General features: G+C 55.9%; 3 protein-coding genes across 4 annotated transcripts in view; all 3 read left to right on the top strand.

The window, feature by feature from the left end:
* The window catches only part of POLA2 (DNA polymerase alpha 2, accessory subunit), a 28,211-nt gene extending 25,393 nt beyond the window's left edge, over nt 1-2,818 (top strand). The window contains exons 16-19 of one of the 2 annotated variants that reach the window (XM_058526441.1): nt 249-355; nt 1,139-1,198; nt 1,465-1,591; nt 2,305-2,818. In XM_058526441.1, coding sequence (XP_058382424.1) covers nt 249-355; nt 1,139-1,198; nt 1,465-1,591; nt 2,305-2,466 — 456 coding nt within the window. In that variant the 3' untranslated portion in view covers nt 2,467-2,818. The remainder of the gene's footprint in view (nt 1-248; nt 356-1,138; nt 1,199-1,464; nt 1,592-2,304) is intronic. The other variant, XM_058526442.1, reaches the window with a different exon arrangement.
* A 9,988-nt stretch (nt 2,819-12,806) lies between these two features.
* Nucleotides 12,807-25,700, top strand: part of FRMD8 (FERM domain containing 8) — a 78,058-nt gene continuing 65,164 nt past the window's right edge. The window contains exon 1 of the mRNA XM_058526435.1: nt 12,807-12,812. The gene's annotated coding sequence lies outside the window, so the exon portion shown is untranslated. The remainder of the gene's footprint in view (nt 12,813-25,700) is intronic.
* On the top strand, nt 16,360-23,641 carry CDC42EP2 (CDC42 effector protein 2). The gene is made up of 2 exons (XM_058526438.1): nt 16,360-16,428; nt 20,985-23,641. The coding sequence occupies exon 2, from the start codon at nt 21,333-21,335 to the stop codon at nt 22,053-22,055; it is 723 nt and encodes a 240-aa protein (XP_058382421.1). The 5' UTR covers nt 16,360-16,428; nt 20,985-21,332; the 3' UTR covers nt 22,056-23,641.

Here is a 25,700-nt window from a genome sequence, read left to right as displayed (position 1 = left end):
CGCCTTGGCCAGCAGGCAGCCAGAATCGAATGTGCCACTGGTGACCCAGCTCTGTCCCCGGAGTGGAGGGTGGAGATGCCTTTGTAGGACATGCTTGGGGCCTGAATCCCAAGCTTCTTTGTTTCACAGGCAAATGTGTTTGTAATTTACGTTGGTTTGATGCCCCCTTCAGTGGTCTCCCCAGGCCTTGGAGAAGAAGTTTCTAGCTTTGCTGTGCAAATGTTTGCCTCCACTCCTTCTCATTTTAGCGAGTGCAGTTCGTGTCAGAGCCCTGCAGCCTCTCCATAAATGGAACGATCTTTGGTTTGACATCCACGGACCTGCTGTTCCACATGGGGGCCGAGGAGATCAGCAGGTAAGAAGCGTATTCCAGTCCGGCAGGCAGGACGGCTGGATTCTGGATCCTGGTCCTTTCCTTGGCCAAGCAGCTGCTTGACAGAGTCTTGACGGAAGAGTCCTTTATGCCGAACCCTGTGAATTTCCCAGTACCCAAGGGGAGCTGTTGGACGCATTGTTTCTGTTACCACTTGTCTCTACGGTGCTCGAGAGCCCGAATAACCACATCCGTTCTGTCTTTGCACTTAATCTATAGTCACAGAAGTTCATCTACTTTTCTTCACCTCCCACATTTGTGACCTAATCAAGAGTGGGGGTCCTTCCTTATCAGAACAGCGTGTCACCCCGCAGGGAAGCAGACCCAGGCAGGTCTGTGGAGTTTAGGGTTGGCGGCTCAGTTCTTCCGTCACTGTCGACGGGAGGGAGTGTGAAGCAGTTTCTGTGTTAAGTGAGACGGGCGTGTGCTTGTTGGCTGGGGTTGGAGGTGCAGGGGTCACTCTGGTGCAGACTTGGCGTGCTCTTCCACGATATGGGGCTGGCTAACGGCCTGCCGTAGTCTCCATCACAAGAGATTCCTGCTCTTTCCCTTCTCAACCCAGGCTCCTGCTCCCTTTCTCATGTGGCAACAGACCAAGCTCTTTGTGGGTAGGTCTTTAATCTTCCCCAGAGCAGCCTCTTGTCACTGTGCCTCGGCCGTGTGGCTTCTCTGCAGTTTAGTCAATCCTTGAGTCCTCCCCAAAGAGAACCAGGAGCTGAAGAATGAGGTTCTACCCTCCCTTTCTTGCTTTGCTTCCTCCCCCAGTTCTTCCAGAACTTCGGACAGATTCAGCCGGATACTCAAGCACATCTTGACCCAGAGAAGGTGAGCTCGCTCGCTTGCTGGAATAACTGAGCACGGAGAGAGCGCTTTGGGGTCCTGGAGCTCCAATAGATTTGACTGTGAGAGCTTTCCCCAGGCCACTACAGGGGACTCCACCCTGTGACGACAGGTCTGTGTTCTGTCCCCCAAACACAGAGAGGAACGGAAAGGATGGTCTGTGAAAGCATGGAGACCAGAGACATAGAGGGACCCCAGCTGGGAAGGCCGTCCCTGAGTCAGCTGCTGACTGTTTCTCTCCATCTCTGTAGCTACTACCCGCTCTACCCGCCCCAGGAGGACATGGCCATCGACTACGAGAATTTCTATGCCTACGCACAGCTGCCTGTCACCCCGGACGTCTTCATCATCCCGTCGGAGCTGAGGTACTTCGTGAAGGTAGGCTTGAACACTGCTTCTTTCCAGAAACGCCAGCGCCAGTCTCTGCCTTTCCCTTCTAGACCACCGGCACTCCCTCTCCGTGGGTCTGTGGGGGTGGGGGGGGCTGGTGGCCTTGTTTCTTTCGGGGAGGGGGTGGGACTAGAACACAAGTCTGTAGTAAAACACTTAAGTAGACAGCTCTCCTCGGTGGCCCAGCCTGGGAGCCCCAGAGGCAAGTGGGAAGGTCCTCAGACAAGGGTTCTCACCTGGGGGGACCGTGTCAGGTTGGCAGGACGGTTCACACATGCACTTGCCTGCCCCCATCCCCTGAGCTCTGATGTGACTGCCTGTGGGCTCAGCCGTGAGAACTTTGAAGAAACTCTCTGGTTATTCCCACCTCTGCCCCTCGAGGCCTTGCCCTCCCGGGCATCAGGTCCCAATCCCCACAGGGAATCCCCCCGCCAACCCCTCTTGCCAAAAACCTCGAGAGGTAAATTTTTTTCTCGTTGGGAGACAATAAACAGATTGGGTTTGTCTCCGAGTTTGGGAGCTGACTGTCTCCCTGCCACGTCGCCTCCTTTGTTCTATGTCAGAGACTCAAGAGGAATTCAGAGTTTCCAATCATAAGTTAATCTGTTTGACTTAAGATGTGTTTGGTTGCCTGTATTTCCATTTGATAAAACCCTCTTTGGGGTTCTGACCGTTAGATGATTCCAGCATTTTCACATCAGTCCCTTCCCCAGGACATCCTTGGCTGTGTCTGTGTGAATCCGGGGCGCCTCACCAAAGGGCAAGTGGGGGGCACCTACGGCCGACTCTACCTCAGGAGGCAGACCGCGGATGGCGAGGGGAGGCACAGCCCATGCGTTGCCGCCCAGGTGGTCCGGATCTGAGGCTCCGGTCCTTTGTCGTCCCCCACTGTGCCGGCCCTCGCAGCGTCCGAGGGCCCAGGAGTCGGCCTCTGACGAGATCCCAACTGCTGGAAGGTAAAGGAGAGGAGGCAGCCAGCTGGGGAAGAGGCCACGGGGGGGCCAGCAGGGAAGGCCTCGTGAGGCTGGACCCCGCCTCTGAGCGGAGCTTCTCTGGAAGAAAGCTCTTGTTTTTTCCTGGACACGCGGAGTCCAGGGCGAACTGACGTGGATGCAGCATGCTCAGAAAAGGCCAGAAGGCTGTGATATTTTACATGAATCAGACACAGGAACAACTTTTGGAGAGACCAAAATAAATTATGAGTGTAACTTCTGAGGCTGATCTTTCTTCCACTCCTTTCTTCTGGTAGCGAACAGAGAATGTGCCCCCTTGACCTGTGTCCAGAGGAGGCGGAGCGTCTGTCACACTGGGTTTCTGGCCACCCCAGCCTGGGTCCTCCGAAGGCCGCTCCCGAGGCCCCCACGGCCTCTGAGCTGAGGAGGTGCACTGGGCTCGTGCCACGGGGCTGGGCTGCAGAGCGAGCAGCTGGCTGCGTGCCTGGCCCTCCCAGCGCGGCCCTCCCATGCACGCGGCGGTCCCAGCCTGACCTCTCCATCTGGAGGGGCCGGCCTCTCGGAGCTGGGCCAAAGCTGGATTCCCTGGTGCTGGCACGGCCATGTTGGACAGTAGCCCAGGGCTCGCCTATAGCCCAGGACACTCGGACAAGGCCAGGCCTTCCAGGGCCCCCAGCACGTCCCCGTGCCTGTGTGTCCTGGCATCTGGGAAAGGCCATCGCCAGCTAAACACGGAAGGGGTTTCTGCCCTAAGCTGGCAGGCTGTCCTGTCACGTGCCGAAGCCGAGACCAGAGCCCCAGTGGCTGGGCCGAGCTCGGGAAGGGTGTGCTGGAGCGGCAGGTGCTGATGCCCGTGCCTTGAGTCAGAGATAAATAGGTAACCTAACAGTGCCCCACCTCGGCCTCCCACCTCCAGCGGTGACCTAGAATCGATGATGGGTCTGCCCGGGCCTGGGTAGGGCTGGTCTCCCTTCGAAAACAGGCAGCTGCTCTTCTGTTTCATGGGTTCACAGGTGCCTGCTCTGAAGACAAAAACGAGAGACAGGGCCCGGCCTGGGGAGCTGATTTTCCCTCCTCCCCAGCATCCCCCACACGTCAAGCACCCAGGCGTGGTCCGAAGGGCAAGGTGACCTACCAGCCTCCGGATGTGGCAATTTGGGAGGCCGGGCCCTTCTTCCACAGCCTGATAGAGTTGCCCAAGTTCGAGAATATCATTTGTATTTCTCCCAAACCAAATGTCAGCTGCAAACCCGCCCCTCCCTGTCTTGGAAAACCCTTGTCTGGGAAGATTAACCAACAGGCCCTGAGCCACGATAAACAAAGCCCCGAGCCCTTATCAAGTGAGCCCATGTGTGGCTCTGCAGAGCCCCAGCTCTTGGCTCTTCGTGTTGCTGCTGAAGAAGCCTTGTGGGGAGTGGTATCATCCTCGTCCCCCCTTGCCAAAGTACAGAGCCCCCTTTCCCCTTGTGACAGACTCAGGCAGACCCAGAAGCCCGGGTGGGATGGGGCCGTTGGCAGAGGGGGAGGAAGGACCTGCATCCCCGGGGGAGGCATGTGCAGGGCATCGGGGGGCAGCAGCGCCTGGCCTCCCAGGAAAGAGCTCGAGCTCAGCATGAATGGGAGCGTGAGCCCGTTGCCTGGATACAAGTCGTGTGACTGTTGGAAATGATCCGGGAGGGCCAGAGCAGGCATTTAAAACTCAAACAGAAAGAAGGCAGGATGCAAAGGCCAGATTGTAGACGGGTCTGGCAGACGTGCCTCTGCCACCAGATGGTTCCCTTTGCTCTGGTCAGGAAGTCGTGCCCAGCGACTGCCAGCTGCCTGTTCCTAGCCCCTCTTCAGCTGGGTCACCAGTTTCCTGATGTGTCATCCCTCTTGCTCATGGGGAGCTCTTGCTCCCACCTGCACTGGGGCTCACGACCTCTGAAGTAAGGCTCTGGGAGGGGCATTGGTGAGTCAGAAGCCCCTTGGGTGGCATCTCTGGTTCTGGTCACGCCCCGTGCCCTTGAGACACAAGCCCAAGGGCAAAGCAGGTGGTTCTGAAGAAACAAAGTCCCTGAGCGCTTACCCAGTTTGCCTTCCACGCCTCGATGCCCAGGCCTGGCCCAGCCCTGCTCTGGCAAGGTGACCGCCTCTCCCTCCCTCGCTGGCCTGGTAGAGCCCGAGGCTGCCTGCCCTTAACCCCTGCATGGCTGTCCTGTAGGATTCAGGCTCTGGGAAGGTCAGGGGAGAGCTGCCGAGGGGAACAGAGCTCCCGTGTGTGGGAACCCAAGCAGAAGCTGGGGGACTGGGGGGTGGGGGCACCAGGCGGATGAGGGCTGGGGTGAGCATGACTGCTGCTCAGGCCCTTCCATCCTGCTCCGCTTCTGCAGCCACTTCGGTTTGGCGCTTCCTTTCCCTGACCTAGGGTCACCCAGCCCGGCTCAGCCCAGCCCGGCCGCTTCCCCTGGTGCTGGGAGTAGCCACGTGGGCTAGGCTTTCACTTCTCTGTTTGGTACACGTTTCCTTTCCCCTGGCCCTGGGGCTCCTGGCTGAGCCACCTGAGAGCCAGTCTTGGTTTGACACACGTGGCCTCTCCCTTTAACTAGAGGTAAAAGGATTCGACTGTCTGGGGGGGTTGGATTCTTTTTTTTTTTCTTTTTTGCTGAGGAAGATTAGCCCTGAGCTAACATCTGTGCCAATCTTCCTCAATTTTGTATGTGGGATGCCGCCGCCACAGCATGGCTGAGGAGTGGTGTAGGTCTGTGCCCAGGATCTGAACCCACGAACCCCAGGCCACCAAAGCGGAGTGTGCTGAACTTAACCACTAAGCCACAGGGCTGGCCCCTGGATTTTTTTTTAACACTTGAAAAATTGTTGTTGAGATATAATAATGTAAACATCACCATTTTATTGTGTACAGTTCAGTGGTTTTTAGTATATTGTGTTGTGCAAAAATCACCACTATCTAATTCTAGAATATTTTCATCACCCCAAAAAGAAACCCCATGCCCATTAGCAGTCACTCATCATCTCCTTCCCACACCCATCCCCTGGAAAACACTCATCTACTTTCTGTCCCTATAGATTTGCCTATTCTGGGCATATCACATAGATGAAATCATATAATACATGATCTTTTTTTTTTTTTCCTCCCCAAAGCCCCAGTGCATGGTTGCATATCCTAGTTCTAAGTCCTTCTAGTTCTACGTGAGCCGCCACCACGGCATGGCAACCGTGATGGGTGGTGTGGTTCTGCAACTGGGAAATGAACCCAGGCCGCCGAGGCGGTGAGAGTGCCTGACTTTAACCACCAGACCATCAGAGCTGGCTCAATACATGGTCTTTTGTGTCTGGCTTCTTTCATGCAGCATAACGTTTTCAAGGTTCATCCATGTTGTAGCATGAATCAGTACTTCATTCCTTTTTATAGCTGAATAATATTCCATCACACAGACATACCACATTTTGTTGATCCATTCGTCAGTTAATGGACAGTGGGTTGTTTCCACTTTTTGACTATTGTCAATTATGCTGCTATGAACACTCGTGTACAAGTTTTTGTGCAAACATATGTTTTCACTTCTCGGGTATATACCTAGGAACAGTGAGGGGAGGGGCTTTAGATTTATGGAGGAAAGGAATGCAAGAGAGGGGAGGGGGGAGGGGAGGAGGGAGAGAGGGAGAGGAGAGGAAAGAAAGGAGGAGCAGACCTACTCACCGCTCATCAAGCCATGCTGAGGCGGCATCCCACATAGAAGAACTAGAAGGACCTACAACTAGGATATACAACTATGTACTGGGGCTTTGGGGAGGGAAAAAAAAGGAAAAGAGGAAGATTGGCAATAGGTGTTAGCTCAGGGCCAATCTTCTTCAAAAAAAAAAGAAAGAAAAGAGGGAAGGACAGATGGAGAGAGAGAAGGAAAGAATGATGGGCCTGGAAGAGTGCTTTGGTGCCAGATTGTGGAGTCTAGAGTGCCTTGCAAAGGAGTCTGGACCTGATTCTGTACACCCCCGGGAAGGCTTCTGAGGAGGGAAGGGACAATATCCAGCCAGCATGCTAGGAAAGGACTGGCAGGGCTGCGAAGGGCAAAGTGAAGCTGGGAGAGGCTGGGGACCAGAGACACTTTAGGAGCTATCACAGGACACAGCCACCCAGCACCCACTCTCCGTTCCTATGGAAACAGTACCCCAGGAACCGGCCTGCCTCCACACTCCTCCGTTGCCTAAAGCAAACAGCACATTGCATCTCCCTGGCCTCAGTGATTGGCCAGGGATAGGCATGACCTCAGACAGTCCAAACACAATGACTCTAAAGCTTCTGCTGGAGTGGTAGAAAAGACCCAGCTGCAAGGGTGGAGCTGCTGCAGCCATCTTGCCACCATGAGGGGAAATCTGTCCTAAGTATGGACTAAACCAGAAGACACAGAGCCAGGAAATGAAGAGAGAGTTCAGCACCAGGCCACGCTGTCTGAGCTCTGGGAAGCTAGCTCCCTGCCCCTATCCACAAATATCACCCCCAGTTTTTTTTCTTAAACTAGTTTGAGTTGAATTTTCTGTCATCTGCAACCAAAATGATAAGGCCCTGAATGAGGACAGCAGGATTGGGCTGAGTGGCAGGGGACAGACAGAGAGAACACAGCTCAGGCAAGAAAGAAAGGGAATGAACATTTCTGAGGACCTACATGTGCACCCAACGTCGAGATCACATCCGACCCTTCCAACGACCTCTGCTGGCAGGCTCCAAGAGGTTCAAGGTCACCGGCCTAAGTAAGCCATGGGTCTGGGATTTAAACTCCAACCCCCTTGCCTCTCGACTCTGCCATGCTGACCAACTTGGCTGCCCAAGACAGACTTAAAAGGAGTCCCAGGGCAGCCCGGGTGCCTGAGCACGTGGGAGGAGAGGGGGTCTGAGGAGCGGTGCTCAGGGAGGCGCCTGGGACTGTGGGGGCAGGCTGGGATTAAGGGGCACCCGAGTGGGCACAGCCTCCCGTGGGCTGTTGGGATGGGAAGAACAGCACTGGTGAGATGTGGGGACTGGAGAGGTTGATCTGGGAGCTCATCATGCTCAAAAGCCACAGAACTGGGAGGTGCTAGGAGGCTGGCTGAGGAGAGGGGGTACTAGAGAGGGAGCTGACACTCCTGGCCTCGCAGTGCCTGTCACAGAGGTGGGACTCCATCAGCCACACTCAGGCGTTTGGGCCCCTCCGTCACCCTGGCTTCTGGTGTTTTCTGGATTTTCTGTCTCTGAGCGACCAGGGTTCTCTCTGCTCCCTCTGGGGCTGCCCTGGAATTGCCAGGGCCCCAGGGACTGACCGAGGGGCTAGCTGCCCTGGGACCCACCTGGGCCCACGGCCAGCCCCAGATTCCCCCACCCAGACCCACCCTTCTCCTTGGGCTCCGGGCTCCGGGCTGCTCCCCGCCCAGAGCCGCCTGACAGCTGAGAGCCTGCGGCTGCCTGGGCCCAGGGCCTCTCCGAGGTCTCAGCAACAGCAGCTGCCCTGTGACCCTGCTGACCCCTGATCCCTGCACAGTGCTCCCTAGAGCGCAGGCGGCTGCCCAGCGACCTGCGGGGCCCAGCCGAGCCCCGTCTCCTCTGCCCGCTCCCATGGCTCCCAGATCTTCCCAGGGTCTGAGGCGTTTCGTGCCGAGAAAGAGAACTGAGGCGTCCAGGGCCAGGGCAGCAGGCCCCACCCAGAGGAGTGGGAACAAGGAGAGCAGGGCGGCCACAGACGCAGTGGCTCTCCCAGGAAGCAGCGCCCTCCCGGCTTCTCTGCTGTGGGACGTGGAGGTGCACTGGGCCAGGGTTCTAGAAGGCCCGGCCATTCCTGATTCCCGGCAGGCTCCTCCTAAGGCCCAGTTTCCCTTTGAGGACTTAAGTCTCCTTCCAATGTTCTGCCCCTTACGATATTTCTGGTAACAGTGCTTTACCTCTGGGGATGGGTGTTGGAGGGCTAGGGGTCAGGAGGGGGAGGGCTCGAGAATTATTGTCATGTCCACTCTCATATCCGGTCTGAAATCTTTGGCCATGTGCATGGATTAATTTAAAAGAAAGAAAATACATACATATGTGCACACAACGTTCCCGCCCCTCCGCTCCTCAGCCCTCCACATCCTGTTGTGTTCGTAATACCCTCCCTGTGAGCTGTCTCGGAAGGCCTGCTCCCTGAGGACAGGGACCCCGTCCCATCCCCGCAGAGTGCCTGGCACACAGCAGGCCCACGAGAGATGCCCGTCGAGGGAATGCCTCATCACGACGCGTCCTCCTCTCCACCTTCACAGAGACAGGCGCTTAGAGAGAAGGAAGCAGGAGCGCCTCCCGCCGGACCTGGAGCCATCCGCTCCGGCTTGCAAACGCTCGCTGCGGGCCGGCTCGCAGCACGGGCATGCAGAGACGAACCAAACAGAATCCCGGCTCCTCATGGAGCTTCAGCTCCTGCACAGAAACCACGAACACTGGAGCACAGATGGAGGCGGGTGCTGCGGAGAGACGCAGTGCGCGGACAGGGGGCCGGGGAGGGGCCGAGAGCTGCTGCCCTGCCTCACAGAGAGCCCCCAATTCAGGCTCTTTATCTTCCTAAACCCTTGTCTCCCAGGGCCCCCTTCTTGCTCTCCCCAGCGTCCTGCCATGCATTCATTCCATCCTTCGTTCATTCATCGGGTACCTGCTGTGTGGCATGCACTCTGGGGAGACAGTGGTGGTTACGGTCCAGTGGGGGATGGACGTGAATTATATGATGATGGCCCAGAGGGGACAGTGGTCCAGAGTTTCTCCAGGGAACTTGACATCGACTGCGGGTCCAGAAGGCTTCCCCGAGGGGAGACACCACAGCTGAGAGGTGGCCAGGTGAGGGGAAGGGAGGAGCGTGTACGAGCAGGCTGCCCCTGGGGGCTGGGCACGGCTGATGGGCCGAAAGGCCCGTGTCTGGAGCCTGAAGCTGGAAAGGCCTGCAGGGCCCTGCCCTGGGGTTTGCGGGCACTGAAGCGTGAGCAGAGGCACTAGGCGAGCAGATTGGTGTTTGTCATCAATCACTGTGTGGGGTGGAGAATGAGCAGGCGGCATGTGGTCTTCACCCCCAGCATCCCCTTCTCCCTTGGCGGCCCCAGCACCTCCTTTTCCTCCCCTGTCCCTCCATCACCCAAATCATCGCCCTGGACTGGGCCTGACTCCCCTTCTCTCCCTCCACGGCCCGCATGGCTGGTCTGTCACCAAATCCCAATCTTTCAACCTCATTGCCTCCAACACCGGCTTTTACACCACAACTCAGGCCCAGGGTCTGTCTCTCTCCTGAACCAACTGCCCCCAAAGTGGCCCCTGCCTCTAGTCGCATCTCCCTCCAGGTCCCCCTCTCTGAAGCGACCTTCCTAAGCGTAACTCTGCAGTCAATTCACGGAAAAGGAAGTACGAGTGGGCCTGAAGCTTACGAAAAGACAGCCAAACTCACTCATCTGAAGAGAAATGCAAACTAAGACTGCACCGAGGTTCCTTCGGCTCTGTGTAGTGTTTACCTTTCAGACTGACAAGAATCAAAAAGGTCGAGAACCAGGGGCTGGGGAGGCTGAGGAGAAACGGGCCCTGTGGTCCGTGCAGGGGGCCTGGTACCTGGCACACCCCCTGAGAAGGACAAGCAGACAGAGCTGACCAAACGACCACTGTGTGTGTCCTTTGACCCCCAAGTCCCTAGGAATTGATTCCACAGTTGCGCTCACATATGTGTACAGCAGCGTTTATAGAAGGTGACTCACTGTTGCACTGCACGTCATAGGAGAGGGGTGGGGACGACCTCAATGTCCATCGGCTGAGACCTACTTACATCAATGATGACACACTGGAATCCTATGCAGCTGTAAAAAGTGAACTGAGGACGCACTTTATGTACTGACATGGAGGGGTCAGAAGTACTGTGTTAACTGAAAGAAGCAAGACGAGGAACAATGTGAACAGCAGAGGCCCAATAAAACGTGGTTACCCACAGGCCCTCCAGAGTTACCCCCACTGCCCCCAATATGCGGTCTGCCTTCCCTCCACCCGCACCAGGGCCTGCAATACTTTGGGGCTCTGCTTTTCTAAATATTGCCATCGCTGTAAAAAAATGGGAGAGGCTTTGCTTGTACATGCATAGATTATCCCTAGGAGTGTTTACAAGAAACTGATAACGCTGGTTGTCTTTGGGGAGGAGAACGGATGCCTGGGGAACAGGGGAAAGTGGGAGATTTTGGCCTCTTGTGACTTCTGAATTTTGGACCATGTTGAAAGCATTACCGTGTCAAAAAAGTAATTTAAATGAAAAAAAATGCAACTCGAATTCTGTCTCACTTCTACACAGATCCTTGATTCCCTTCCCATGACATTCAGCAGCTATCAGGAGCTATTGCCTGCCTTTAATTATTCTTTAATGGGCAAGATTCTCAGTGGCAAGTGACAGAAACCCAATAGCAACTGGATTAAACACAAATTGTAATTTGTTGGTATTTATAATGAAATTCTGTTTCAGGCATGGGTGGATCCAGGAGCACAAGCAATGTCATTGAGAGTCATTCTCTTGGTTCTGTTTCTCTCTATGGAGGCTTTATTCTCAGGCAAGTTCTTCCCTCAGGGTGACAGAGCTGACTACCAGCAGCCCTGGGTTGACATCTTGGCATTTGTAACCCTAACAGTCCCAGCAAGTCCTCAGGCTGAAGCTCATTGGTGTCGTATGCCCATCCCTGAACCATCCCTATGACTCAGATTGGCTAGGCCTGAGTCTCAGACCCACATTTAGAGCTTGGGGGTGGGGCAGTCACATTTGAGACTCTGGAAAATTAAGGGGGGTTACCAGAATAAGAGAGATGAACTCTGGGCAAGGAAAACAGTGCTCACCCACTACCCTCCTGGACTTTCCCCCTCTCCTATGCCACAGTCTACTAGACACTCTGGTTTCCTGATCACACAACGCATCCACCTGCACTCCTCCTGGCCTTTGCCTTTGCCTCTGCCTGTTCCCCCTGGAATGTCCTTCCCTTTCTCTGCCTGGCAAACTCCTACTCATCCGTTAATACCCTGCCCAAACATCGCCTCCTCTTTGAAGGCCTCCTAACTCTCCCATCTGCTTCCCCACCTCTAGCAGAACTAACCCCTCTCACTGCTGTTCTTCTGGGTTCTTCATTCAAACCATAGTCACCGACTGAGCCTCATCTTTGCTGGCCTGTGACAGACAGAGGTGAATCAGAGCTGGCTCTGCCGTCAAGGGCCTCCATTATGACACAGAATGTGCTGTTTTAGAATTGGTTATTTGTTTCCCCCGGGGTTATCTGTTCCCTGAGGGCTGAGGCCTAGCCTTGGCCATCTATGTCTTCTCGAGTCCAGCACAGCTTAGGCACAAGGTAGATGCAAATATGAGTTTTCCAAATGAGTCACAACAAGGTGCCTTGAAGGGGTGGGAAGTGTTGAAGACAGTCCCTGCTGATTCCATGTTCTCCAGCCAAAGGACAGCCATGCGGCCGAGATGCTCCCAAAGGCCTCTGGGAGGAAGTGCCTGGGCCAGCCCCTGCTAGGACAGGGCTGTCACCACTCTGGAAACCCCCAAGGCCCTGGGGCCAAAGTCCAGACCTAAAGGAAAGTCCCCCAGCAAGGCCCTGCCACCCACCTCCCAAGGAGGGGTCCAAGGCAGAGGCAGAGGCTGGGGGTAGCTCCCAGGGGACTCTCATCTCGAATCCCAGCCTCTGCCGATCAGAGTTCTCTGAAGGCGGATGCAGAGCGAGGAAGGCAGGGCTAGAGTTGGCAGGAGCCCAGAGGAGGAAGGAAACAAGAAACAATCAAGGAAAAAGCCAACCCAGGCCTGGGGTTGGCTCAGGCCATGGGGCCGCACAGGCTGAGCGCAGCCTGGGACAGAGGAGGCTTCCTGGGGCGGATGGCGCTCCCGCCCAGCTCCCTGCTGCCCTGTGGTCCGGAGTGGGGAGCTGGGGCCCATCCAGAGACCTCGTCTTCTGTCACTGCCTGGCTAGATGCCCCCAAGAGTATCACCATCCTTCTCTTGTGACCCTCTGCTCCCAGACCTGCCCCCAGACTCCTGGTCCCCACCTGCCTCCAGGGCCCTAGATCCCTGGATGGGCGGGGCCCCAGAGAGCTGGCACCAGCCTGGGGGTCCTTCCCTGGCCATCCTTCCATCCTCCCCAGCCAACCTTGGAGAAGGGGGCTTCCGACTCTCTCCCCCAGGGGGGCTGGGGCTGCTGACGTGGGCGATTTCCAGGAAGAAGTGGCTGGGAGAGGAAGGAAGGGCTGACTCAGTCCCTGCGTGGTGATTACAGGGCCCCGTATCGGGGGAGCAGCCGAGGGGTTGGGAGGGAACCGACTGGGCCCATCTCAAGGCCGGGGAGAGGCTCCAGGCTGAGGAGAAGGATGCTGAATATCCCATTCTGGGCATTCCTCCATCACAGCCTTCCTTGCCTCTAACTCCTCCCAAATGTCCCTCAGGGTCCTGCCCCCTCAGCCACCAGGGTGTCCAGGAGCCCTTCCAGGGAGAATAGTCCAGGCCCTGGCTGGGGCATCAGACCCTGGACGTAGGGTGCAGGCTGGGCCGGGGGGTGGTTTGTTCCAAGTGTCCATCGGGTCAACAATGCAGGGCACCCTGGCCGCCCCTGGCTCAGGATCCCAGCCTCCCCGCCCACACTCAAGCCTTTATGCACAGCCTGAGAAGTTGCGTAAAAAAGCCAATTTTAGTAAATGAAATCCCATTTTATAAATGCTCATTAATTGCAGGGCTCCCACGGCGCCGCTGGGTGTGGATGCAGATCCCATCCATTCAGCAGAACCACGAGGAGCGGCAGCAGGCTCCCCAGGGATTCCTCTGGCCCCAGCCTCGTGACACAACCTCATCTGTGAATGGGGACAGGGACCCGCCTACCTGAGTGTATGCAAAGCACAGAACCCACTGCCAGGCATAAGTTGCATCTCAGATGTGGGCTTTGGGGGGGCCCCTCGCTCTCGCTGAGGGCAGGAGTGTACAGAGCAGCACCGGGAGCCAGCACTGGATGGAACCTTGTCACATTCAGGTGGGTTTAAAACAGTCCCCAGAGCCCAGATGGCAGTTCCTGTGGCTTTGGGCCGTGTTGGGAGCCCCGGCCTGGCAGCCAGGCTGGACAAATCACTCGTAGCTGAGGGAGGGGAGCAGAGGTTTGGGCCAGGCTGGGGGGTCCAAATCTGCTGCTCTCTACCCATCCTCCAGTGCTCCCCAGTCAGCCCCCCAAACCTCTCCAAGGAGCCCTGGAGTCCATTCTGGTTTTATGTGGCCTCGGGTGAGGGTCTTTCCTCTCCAAGCTTCCATCCCCATGACTTTCTGTTTTGTCACCAGCTCTGAATGGAGCTCCTGATCCTTCCCCGCTCCCTCCCCCCAATGGAGGACTCTCAGCAGGTGGGCAAGGGGTGGGGGGCTGCACCTCAGCCACATTCCCGCAGGCTCAGGGGGCTTCATCATTAAAGTCATTCCAGGTCAGGTGGCAAGTCCAGCCCACTGTGCCCTGAAGCTCCTGTTATAATGTTTCCGTGAAATTGCTGCCTGCGGGGGCTGTGCGTCCCCTTGTCTTGTTTGGGACTCACTTAACTCCCATTTTACAGGCAAGGAGGCTCAGACAAGGACTGTCCTTTGCCTGTGGCCACAGAGCAAGTCAGCAGCAGAGCCAGCTCAGAGCCTGGGTCGGGGGCCCAGAGGCAGTGCTCAGGGCTTGGCACCGGCTGCCCCCTCCCTCCCAAGGCTGTGCTGTGGGAGGGAGGGGAAGGCAGGGGTGAGCATGGCTAGTGAGAAGCCTGAGTAGGGAGAAGGGCCCGAGCCCACATGCCCTGCCACTATTGCTGAACAGATCACAGTCAGTGCCCTGAGCTTCGGTTTCCATCCCCGGAAAGAGGGATAGTGATGCTGGCCTGCCCACCCCGCTGGGATCTCAGTGGATTTGAGGGGCTCAGGAACAGGAGGCCCTTGGAAAGGGGCACAGGCAGGCCTGGGTGGGTGGGTGCCTGCAAAGCCTGGGTGGCAAGAGCAGAAAGAGGTACAACTCTTCCCCACCCACACCACCACTTGGCCCAGGCCCACCACGCCCCCTCCCTCGACTGTCCAGGCCAGTTTTCCTCTGAGCCACCAGGCCAGTCCTGGCAGAAGTTTCCTTGGGGGGTTGAGGGAGGGGCTGGGAAAGCTCAAGGTTAAAACCTATACTTCCCTGTATTAGATTTCTACTGCTGCTGCAACAAATTACCAAAAACTTGGTGGCTTAAAACAACCCGATTTAATTAACTTACAGTTCTGTAACTGTCAGAAGTCCAACATGGGTCTCATGGGCTAAAATCAAGGCGTCAGCAGGGCTGTTTCCTTCTGGACCTCTGGGGAAGAGTCTGTTTCCTTCTCTTTTCCAGCTTCTACAGGCCGCCCACATTCCCATGTTTGTGGCCCCTTCCTCCATCTCCAAGGCTGCAACACAGCATTGCTCGGGCTCATCTTCCACTGTCACATCTCTTTTTCTGACTCTCCTCTTCCGTCTGCCTCTTCCACTTTTAAGGACCTTGTTATTACACCGGGCCTGCCCAGATAATTTAGGATAATCTCCCTATTCTAAAGTCAGTTGACTAGCAGCTGTAACCTTAATTATTCTTTGCCATGTAACAAAACACGTTCACAGGTTCCAGAGACTAGGATGTGGACAACTTTAGGGAGGTCATCATTCTGCCTACCCCACTCCCCCTGTCACCCGCCCTCCCTCCCTCCTGACTTGGCTGACTCCCATCCCCACCCCCACCCCCCAGCATCCTTCCCTCTTTCAGGACGCCTTCCTGACCCTGCTTCCCTAGGAGTCCCTCCCACAATTACAGCATGGAAGCTTTTACCATCCTGGTCACACTGTACTGTCATGGCTGTCACCCTCCAGAAAGCAAGGTCCCTGGCCCCCATCGCTATCCACCCTTCCTCTGCCCCACTCTTCTTAGCACCTGCCCACCCAGAAGGCTGTCACGGTGTACCTGGGGACTTGGTTTCCTCCATCTCCCTTCTCTGGACTGTAGGCCACAGTCCAGAAACAGCTGAATCCCCAGCGACAAGGACAGCGCCTGGCACCTAGCAGATGCTCAACAAGTATCTGTTGAATCGCTGAATGGCGCGAGGGCAGAGCTTCCTGCCGTCTGTCTCTAGCACCCTGTGTAGGGCCTGCCCTGCAATGTTTCCAGTACTGTATGAATGAATGAATGAACGAACGAACCATCCAACCAATCAGCGTTGGAACGTGTCTAAGTGTGGGTCCCACCCCCGCCCCGGAAGCCACCTAGCCTGACCGCAAATATGGGCGTGCCCAGGCCACTCTGCCCGCACACCCTCAATGCCCTCTTTTCTAAGGGGCGGTAAACTCCTGAAAGTTCTTGCAAGTTTGTAATATTTTAACGTAGGCGCCTCCAACGCCTCATTCATTCCCCTAGTAGCCACTGAATATACTTGTGCGGGCGCCTCCCCGGCCCGACCCTCCAGAGAAGGAACCGGTCCAAGGAGGCTCCGTGAATTCTGAAGAATTCGGTCTTCCGGCTGCCGCCCCAATCGGCCCTTCTAGAATCGAGAGTTTTGGCTCTGACTGGCACAGCCGGGGCACCCGACGCCGCCTGGCCCGCGGGCGCCCGAGTCTGGACTGGACCCCCGACCCGCGCGGCTGCTGGACCCAGGCGCGGCGCCTCCCCAGGGGGAGCGCAGGCGGGGCCCGGAGTGGGGCGGGGAAGTGGGCGGGGCCTGGCTGGGGCAGCCTCGGCATTGGCTCCGCGGGCCGGGGGCGGAGCTTCAGGGGCCTCGTTTCGCACAGCGAGTTCACAGCCAGGATCGCGTCCCAGCGCAGCGCCGTCCAGCTCCGGAGTTTTTGCCGCCCGCGGGTCCGCCGCCTGCGCGCCTCAAGGTGAGTGCGGGCGGGACTCTACAGCCCGTGCGCGGCTCCGACGGGGGCCCCTCGAGAGGCCCATCCCCGTGGTGCCCCGTCCCTGCTTGCGCTCCGACTCCCATCTCACCTCCGCGCAGGTTCTTTCCAGGGAGCCTCGGGCTCCACGGTGTTTCCCGCCCGCGTCTCGGTCCCAGAGGCCACGCCCGCGCCCCCCTCCGCCTGCGGAGCGCAGCGCATCCCGAACCCGAACTCCCGGTCCCGCCCTCTAGCCTGCGCCCTAGCCCCTGCCCCACCCCTGGGACGCGGGAGAGCCCTCCCCCAGCCCACCGTCCTCGCCGGGGCTGGGGGTCGTATTTTTAGCCGATGGTGAAGTGTCCTCCTATCTTTAGACACGACCACGAGTGTCCTGAAACGGATCTGGGCTGGGCTGGGCTGCGCGCGGGCAGAGGGCGGGGAGGGGTCGGCGCCGGAACCCGAGCTGGGGCTGAGGAGCCGGACCCGCGGGAGCCAGGGGCGGGGGCCCGCACGCCGGAGCTCTGGCCCTGCGCCGAGCGGACACTCGGACATCTCCCAGGCCGGAAAGCACGGGGGAGGCTCCTCCCAGAGCTTGGAGACCTGAGCAGGGTCCCCGATCGCCCCGTTTTCCCCCTGTTTGTCTGGTTTTGAGGCCAGAACCCCTCACAAGGAGTAGATCCCGCAGCCGATCCGCATCTGGTACGCGAAGACGCCACTCCTTGGGGGGCTTGCCTGGGCCAGAGGCGCGCTGGAGACCCCGGTGCGAGCCCGGACTCCTCCGGGATGCGGGGAGATAGAGGGAGCGCGCGCGCCACCAAGCGGCCGCGGAGGCGAGCACGGCTCCGCACCGGGACTCCGTGAGACCCCGCGGCTGGCTGGCGTGGGGGACTACGCTCAGGCTACGTCGGGGCTGGCAGGAGGAAGCCGACGCTTGGCACCAGGGGCCGTTCATTTTTGGTCTTGTTTGGGGCACTGGCCACGGAGAACTAAAATGCTTGAGGAATGCCCTATAGCTATTTGCTGAATAAATGACAGGGATGACGGTGACTGCCAACCCCTTCTGTGGGACGTGGCGCTCTCACTTGCGGAATGGCAGTAGGGTCTCCAGGAGCCCTCTGGTGATGGCTATCGTCAGCGCATTTTATAGATGGGGAAGCTGAGCCCCAGAGAGGAGAGGCGTCTTGCCCAAGGTCACAGAGTGAGTCCCAGGGGTAGATGGATTCAAGGTCAGTCTCCTGATTTCAAGGTCAGGGGGCTGCTCTTTGAATACCCCTGATGGGGAGTGGCCTATGACTGGAGGGGCTCTGCCTCACGACTGGAGGGGCTCTGCCTCCCAGAAGTCGTTTTCTCTGAAGGAGGCCTAGGGCTCCTGTCCAGAGCAAGCCCACACAGCCAGGATGGCTCTTATCTGCTCCTATCACAGCTGCAGGCCTTGTCCTGATGGAGAGTTCATTCTCGTATCTCTGAGACACTTGCAAGTTGGGGGGCAGCCAAGAGGTAGGACTTAGAGGAGGCCTGAGGACCCAGTGGCCCCAGCCTAGCTGGGACCCTGCTTCTCTCCTGCTCCCCAAGGAGACTGGGGAGGTTGGTGTAGCCCACTGCATCAGAGCCACATGGACCCGGCTGGGTACCAGTGCCCACTCTTCCCCTTATTAGCTGGGTGACCTCGGTAGGGTTTCCTCACATCTCTGAGGTTCAGCTTCTGCCTCTGTAAAGGCAGTAGTGAAACCCACTGCGCTGTGGCTGGGAGCATTAAAGTGGGGCCCGGGATCTTGTGGTTGCCAAATCTGAATACTTAGGGCTTGCTGGATGGAATTCCTAGCTCTCCCCTGGGTGGTTGATGCTAGCCCAGCCCTTCCCCACAGCCTCAGTTCTCCCCACATCTGGAATTGGGCGGTACATCTGGCTCAGAGTGAGACAGCTGTCAGGGACACCCGGCTTGTTGTGGAAACACTCAGGCTGTCTTGGCGCCCCTGTGTGTTGGGGGGGACCTGGCCCAGGCTCTGGGAGAATCTCGCCAGTCTGCCCCACTCTCCATGAGTGAAAAGGGAGGAGAAGCTACCGCAGGACTTCTCGCCTGCTAAGGGACCAGATAGGGTCTGTGTCAGCATGCCCCCCAGGCCTGGTGTGGTGGGCACTGGTAAATGTCCGTTAGATGAGTAAGTGATGGGATTCTGAGACCTCACAGCCCCTGTGGCCTCTCCCGCCCTCCCCACAGCTCCTTCCAAGCTGAGCTGGAATTCCGCCACTGGAGAGTCACTTGTTTCCTGTTACGCTGCAGGTGCTCTGGGAGGGGCAAGATGTCCGGTGTCTGTGGCTCAGCACTGCTGACCCAGGGTGTTGTCCTGGGGTGGGGTTTCCTGAGTGAGGGCCTGGGCTGGAGGGGGGGAGTTGGGGCTCTGCCTCTCCTGCATCCTCCTTCCTGCTCCCTCCCACCAGCACCCCCATTCTCCCCTCACCCTGCCCAGGATGCAGAAGGGGCAGAGGAACTGGCAGAGACTTCCGTGCTGCTGCTTGGCCCCTCCTGGCGATTTCCCACCTGCTCAGCCTCTGCTGGCCTGGGGAAGGGGCAGTGAGAGAGGGTAGACTCATCTGCTTACCCGCTGGGTGACCTTGGATGAGTTTCTTTCTTTGCCTTTTGTGTTCTGATTCTACATCTGGGCTCTCGTGTATCCATATCAGCCAGTCCCCCACCGTAGGAACTAGAGGGAGTCTTTGCAATGCTTCCTTTTTCTGTTAAACCAGTATGACACACCTCTAGAGTGTATTTATTTTTTCCACATTAAAAATAGCTTTATTTGAGGGCCGACCCCGTGGCTTGGCGGTTAAGTGCACGCGCTCCGCTGCTGGTGGCCTGGGTTTGGATCCCGGGAGTGCACCCTCGCACCACTTCTCCAGCCATGCTGAGGCCACGTCCCACATACAGCAACTAGAAGGGTGTGCAGCTATGACATACAACTATCTACTGGGGCTTTGGGGGAAAAAAATAAATAAATAAAATTATTAAAAAAATAGCTTTATTTGGGGTCCAGCCTGGTGGTGTAGTGCTTAAGTTTGCACGCTCTGCTTTGGCAGCCCAGGGTTCACGGGGTTCGGATCTCTGGCGCAGACCTGTGCACCACTTATCAAGCCATGCTGTGGCAGGCGTCCCACATATCAAGTAGAGGAAGATGTTAGCCCAGGGCCAATCTTCCTCAACAAAAAGAAGAGGATTGGCAGCAGATGTTAGCTCAAGGATAATCTTCCTCACACACAAAAAAGAAAGCTTTATTTTTTCTGATTACATAAATAATATGTACACATAAATATTACATGCTTATTGTTAAGAATTTGAGCTTATAAAAGGGACAAGACAAAAACTAGAAAGGGAAAGTCACCTGAAATTCTACCACCTTGAGAGAACCACCATCATTTTGGCGACCATCCCTTCACATTGACATATATCATTTTATAGTAAAGGGAGCAAATATTACAGATAATTTTTATTGAGGACAGCTTTCCTCCCGTGTCACTGACCCCCACTCCATCCTTGCCCCCAACCAGGGTCTAGGTACCCATATGACAATCCGCTGCTGGCCTTACATATTCTTCTCTATTCTCGTCTCAGGTAGTTATCCTACCCAGACCTGTATATGTAGGGACACACGCTCATATATGGGGAGGCTGGATGAGGAGCTGATCAATGCTTTCAGTAAATGGAATCTTCTCTACTACAGTTTTGCATTTTGCTTCTCTCCCTCTGCAATGCCTTGTGGGAATTCCTCGAAAATGTCTTGTTGCTCTAATTTTAAAATGGGCATGATAGGAGGGTGGTTGTGATGAATAAATGAGATGCATTTGCAAAGAACCGAGCAAAATGCCAGGCACAGAGCAGAGCCCCCCAAAAATATTTGTACCCCCTCATCTTCCCCTTAGGTGCTGGGGCAGGGAGGAGGGACAGAAACTACGTTAGACTCAGCCCCTGCCCATAAGGAAGTGCTAACCCAGAGGAGAAAAGGGAAATTCCCAGAAGGTGACCTCACTTCCAGGTGGGATGTGGTTGGGCCCAACAGGAGGTGTCAGTCATTCAGCACGGTTGGCTGAACCCCTACTGTGTGTCGTCCAGCCTGTGCCAGGCCTGGTGGGTGAGACAGAGTTTACAAGATCTTTGTCCTCAGTAAAGCAGGGAATTGAGACAAGTCTGTGAGACCCCCGCACAATTGGCACTTGTCATGTTGGGGCGCCGTCGATGTATAGTAGGGGTGGAGCACCCAGCTGATGGTGAGGAGCAGAGCCGGGGACCCAGGGCAAGAGACCAGAGTCAGGACTTTGCCTGTGACTTCGGGCCTGTCACTCAGATTCCTGGGCCTCAGTTTCCCCAATTGCAAAGGGAGGAGCTTGGCCCCGCTGACCCAGGCTCTAAGGTGCAGTGAGTCTGCAAATGAACACCACTTCTCCCAGCAGGGTCTCCCGGGACGGTGGCCCCACTTGGGCTCCCAGGGTGACGCGGGGGGCCCAGAAACGAGATGGATGCTTCCGACTTTTGTCCCTGCCCCTGACTTGTGCCCTTGGTGTTTCAGCTCCTCAGCCCCGGACCAGGGAGACACTCTCGAGGACAAGAGAGCGTTGCTGCTGGCGAGATCTCTGCCTTTCTGCTTCCAATTTTCAGAAGAATTTTTGACTCTTTTGGAAGAAAGTGGTTTTTGTTATCTTGACCCTGTGACGTCGTTAATCTTTCTTTTTCTAATTCCTTGGGCCAACTTGGTCACACCCCACACACTACTCTTAGATTTTTGGCAAGATTTTGGTGCCTGAAAACCACCCCCGGGTGTTTCAGGTTGAGGGCAGTGAGAGGAGGTAGCAGGAGGCTGTGGTCTTGGCGGGTGGACTGTCTCGGCCTCGGCAGCCAGGTCGGTGGTGAGGTCACGATGTCCACCAAGGTGCCCATCTATCTGAAGCGCAGCAGCCGCAAGGGCAAGAAGGAGAAGCTTCGGGACCTGCTGTCCTCAGACATGATCAGCCCGCCGCTGGGGGACTTCCGCCACACCATTCATATCGGCAGCGGAGGTGGCAGCGACATGTTTGGTGACATCTCCTTCCTGCAGGGCAAGTTCCACCTCCTGCCTGGAACGGCAGTCGAGGGACCTGAGGAGGATGGCACCTTCGACCTCCCCTTCCAGTTCACCCGCACGGCCACGCTGTGTGGGCAGGAGCTCCCCGACGGGCCGTCCCCTCTGCTCAAGAACGCCATCTCCCTCCCGGTCATCGGTGGGCTCCAGGCCCTCACCCTGCCCACCTCCCAGGCCCCACCCAAACCCCCTCGCCTGCACCTGGAGACCCCTCAGCCCTCCCCACAGCCTTCCCCACAGGAGGCAGGGAGTGTGGACATCTGGAGAATTCCAGAGGCTGGCTCGGCCCACAATGGGCTGACCCCTGAGTCGGGGGCAGATGAGCCCTTCCTGTCCCACGCCAGCTCCCTGCTCTCCCTGCACGTGGACCTGGGGCCTTCCATCCTGGACGACGTCCTCCAGATCATGGACCAGGACCTGGGCCATATGCAGATCCCCACACAGGACCCGAGGCTGGCCAGGCGGGGCACCCAGGCTGGGGTGAATGGTGGGAAGCAGGGGGTGGACACGGCCCTGGTCTAGAAGTGAAGATCCCAAGGTCCCACCTGTGTGGTCACTGGCCAGCAATTTCTCGCCTTGACCTTTGTTCCCCCTCCCCACCCCCACCCTCTCCCCATGAGCAGAGCTTGCCTCGTTGCTTTCCCCTAAAACCCGCCGAGGACACGTGCAGAAGTCAGCCCAAAGTGCCCTGAGCATCTTGGGCCCTCGTCCCTTGGATAAGGCTCTGCTTAACTGGACTCCTCTTTTCACTTCCCTTCTGCCTTAGCCCCATCGGATACCCTGCCCCGATTGGGGGGCGGGGGAAGGGCAGGGCATAGCCAGCTGGACTTTTCGTGTCCTGGACGATGGCATCAGTACCAAATGTCCCTCTGCCCCATCTCCTCCCACATGACCAGGGATTCTGGTTGCAATAAAAGTCGCTGCTGCTATAGTTGTGCTCCCCGTCCCCTTGTCCCCGGTTTCCTCCTGAAGACGGGCCAGTTTCTGCGCCTGGGCTGACCCTGCGGGAGACCCCAGCCCCCCAGCGCTTTGCACAGGGCAGGCCCTGCCCTTTGGAAGATGGTACCTGATTCTGAGCCATCGTGAGAATGAAGCAGGAACTAACCAAGTGCCAACTGGGGATATTCCAACGTTGACTCAGGTGTTTGGCGAGAGGTGGCTGGGCACTGGTGTAGGCCAGGCGCTGTGCCCAGGCACTGGGGTCTGCCGGGGGAGACCCAAGAGTGGAAGGATAACCACAAGGCCTAGTGCAAGGGATCAACAGCGTCTCCAGTGTCAGAGGACTAAGGGAGCACGTGGGAGGGAAGGCCGGGCTGGGGGCTAGGAGGGATCTGACAGTGCGAGTCAGCGGCCTCATCCCATCAGTGCTGTTTTTGGAGCATCTACAGGGCAGTCGGCATGCTCCAGGTGCTGAGGATCTCAGACAGATCCATCCTGGTTCTCCTGGAGCTTACCTTGTAGTGGAGAGAAGAATATTAAATTTGTAAGCAAGTAAGATGATTTCCAACAGAGGTGAGCACCATGAAGAAAACCGTGATGGGAAATGGCTGGGGCAGGGGTTCTGGTGGTGTCAGGGCTCATTAGGGTAATCGGATGTGATTCTGAGCCAAACTTGAGGGCTAACACTTATGCTTATGCATATGCAAAGGCACGGAGGCACCAGAGTGAATGACAGAGAGGAGCCTCTAGGTGGTGAAAAGAGCATGGACCTCTGAATCTATCCTTGCCTGTGTGAGACTCAGTTTCTCCATCTCTAAAATGGAGTCAGTGATACCTACTTTGCAGGGTTGTTGAGAAAATTAGGGATAACATTTACTAATTGCCACATGGAAGGTATTCAGAACTGGTCGTGGTGACAGTTCTGACATAAAGGGAGCTGGGGCTCAGGAAAGGCAGGGCTGTGAAGCTGGAAAAACAGGCTGGAGTCAGCTTAGAACAGTCTGCTTGCCGGCTGAAGCTGAGGTGGTTGGGCGCTGCTGGAGAATTTCAAGCAGGAGAGACACGTGGTCAGATCCAGGTTTTAGAAAGGTCACCACCCAGGCCAAGTGGGAGAGGGACCAAAGATCAAAGAGGAGGAAGCCCTTGCAGGATGAGGACGACTGGACGGGGCGGGGACAGCGGGGACGGAGAGGAGGGGAACGTGCACAGGTGGGGCTTGGTGTCTGATTGGTAGAGGCCACGGGGGCAGTGGGAGGCGAGTTCCAGCCTCGGTGGGCCCCTTCTTCCTTTCTCCGCTGGTTCTCTTCCATCCTTTTGACCCTACGGATCCCAGACCCCCAGCCCTTCCTGCCTCCAGGCCCCGTGACGGATTTCATAGTGGAGGCTGAGTTTGACCAGGACGCATTTTGCTTGGCCACGCAGCATTTATTTTTTTAAGGTGATGTGTTTTTTTATTGTGGTAAAATATATGTAACATGAAATTTACCATTTTAATCATTTTTAAGTGTACAGTTCAGTGGCATTAAGTACATTCACGTTATTCTGCAACCATCACCACCATCCATTTCCAGAACTTTTCATCTTCCCAAAATGAAACTCTATACCCATTAAACACTAACTCCCCATTCTTCCTTCCCCTCAGCCCCTGGCAACCACCATTCTACTTTCTGTCTCCATAAATTTGACTACTCTAGGGACCTGATATAAGTGGAATCACACAGTATTTGTCTTTTTGCAACTGGTTTACTTCACTTAGCATAACGTCTTCAAGTTTCATCCATGCTGTAGTGTGTGTTGAAATTTCCTTCTTTTTAAAAAAGGCTGAATAATGTTCCATTGTATGTACACAGTACCACATTTTGTTTATCCATTCATCCATCGGTGGACACCTGGATGGCTTCTACCTTTTGGCTATCGTGAATAATGCTGCTATGAACATGGGTGTACAGACGTCTGTTTTGAGTGTCTGCTTTCAATTCTTTTGGGTATATACACAGAAGTGGAATTGCTGAATCATGTGGTCATTCTATGTGTAATTTCTTGAGGAACCACTGTACTGTTTTCCATAATAGCTGCACCATTTTACCTTTCCACCAAACCTTTTGTTTTCAATAGGAAACTTTCGCCATCATTAGAGATTAGGGGTTTCACTATCTGTGGTGGGATTTGAACCCAGGTCTGTGAGACCCCAAAGCCTGTACTCAGCTGCAACTCTCTCCCCCCAAAGGGTTCAGCTGCAGGCCCTGCGAAAGTGCAAAGGCAAAGGGTGGGGAGCTGCAGGGCCAGCACCTTCTTGCCTGCAGACTCCACCTCCACGCTCGGGTGGCTTGTCCCCATCTGCCTGGTGCGGGGGGAAGAAAGGACATCTTCCTTAGCGCTTCACCCAGCTGGAAAGCAGCACCTCACCCTCGACCTGAACTGAGGCCAGAGTGGCCGTGAAAGGGGAACATGCTTGTCCCGGGTCCCCTGGAACTGCTCCCCACCCGCCCTGCATCAGGCACCAGCCCAAGTGTCCTGGGCAACCACTCGGAGCTGCCGTGTTGAGGCGGAGAGAGGGAACTCGGCAGGGGACGGGAAGCATCAGATTAGCTAAACTCAGGATACCTGCTTACACCAAGGGAGCCAGGGGTGGAGAGAAGACCTTCCCTCCTCAGCTCATATAGTGGTGTCCAGGCGCCATGTCCCACAAAACCACCCTCAGAAAGGAATTCCCCAAAACAGGAAGAGAGGTTGTTGTTGGACAGCCAAAAAAGTGACAGATATCTCTACAGTCCACTGTTTTAGATACCCGACATCCATGCATGTCCTTATTCTAGTATTTACTCTTAAAAAGTATACATATATACACTTTTTATAGGTTTTTAAATGTATTTTTATATATTATTTATATATTTAACATTATATGTATTTATGTGATAATATAAATTATATGACAGTATGATATATTTAATATCATATTAAAATATATAAATGTATATTAAATATATAATATATAAATATAATTTTAAATATAAATATATCTCTTACAAGTATAATGCATCTATCTCCCTTCCTATCAAAAATACATTCACTCTTTTTCCAAAGGGAGACAACTCAAAATCCTGGGGCTGGCCCCATGGTGTAGCGGTTAAGCGTGTGTGCTCTGCTGGCAGCCCGGGTTCGGATCCCGGGCACGCACCGACACACCGCTTGTCAGGCCATGCTGTGGCGGCATCCCATATAAAGTGG

Source organism: Diceros bicornis, chromosome 31, assembly GCF_020826845.1.
Source record: "Diceros bicornis minor isolate mBicDic1 chromosome 31, mDicBic1.mat.cur, whole genome shotgun sequence".
Lineage (NCBI taxonomy): Eukaryota > Metazoa > Chordata > Mammalia > Perissodactyla > Rhinocerotidae > Diceros > Diceros bicornis.
The sequence above is the reverse complement of the archived record's forward strand: the minus strand, read 5'-3'. Positions and strand labels throughout refer to the sequence as shown.

Excerpts from the sequence above, each read along its gene's own strand:
- CDC42EP2 (XM_058526438.1), top strand. The coding sequence starts at position 21,333 with ATGTCCACCAAGGTGCCCATCTATCTGAAGCGCAGCAGCCGCAAGGGC.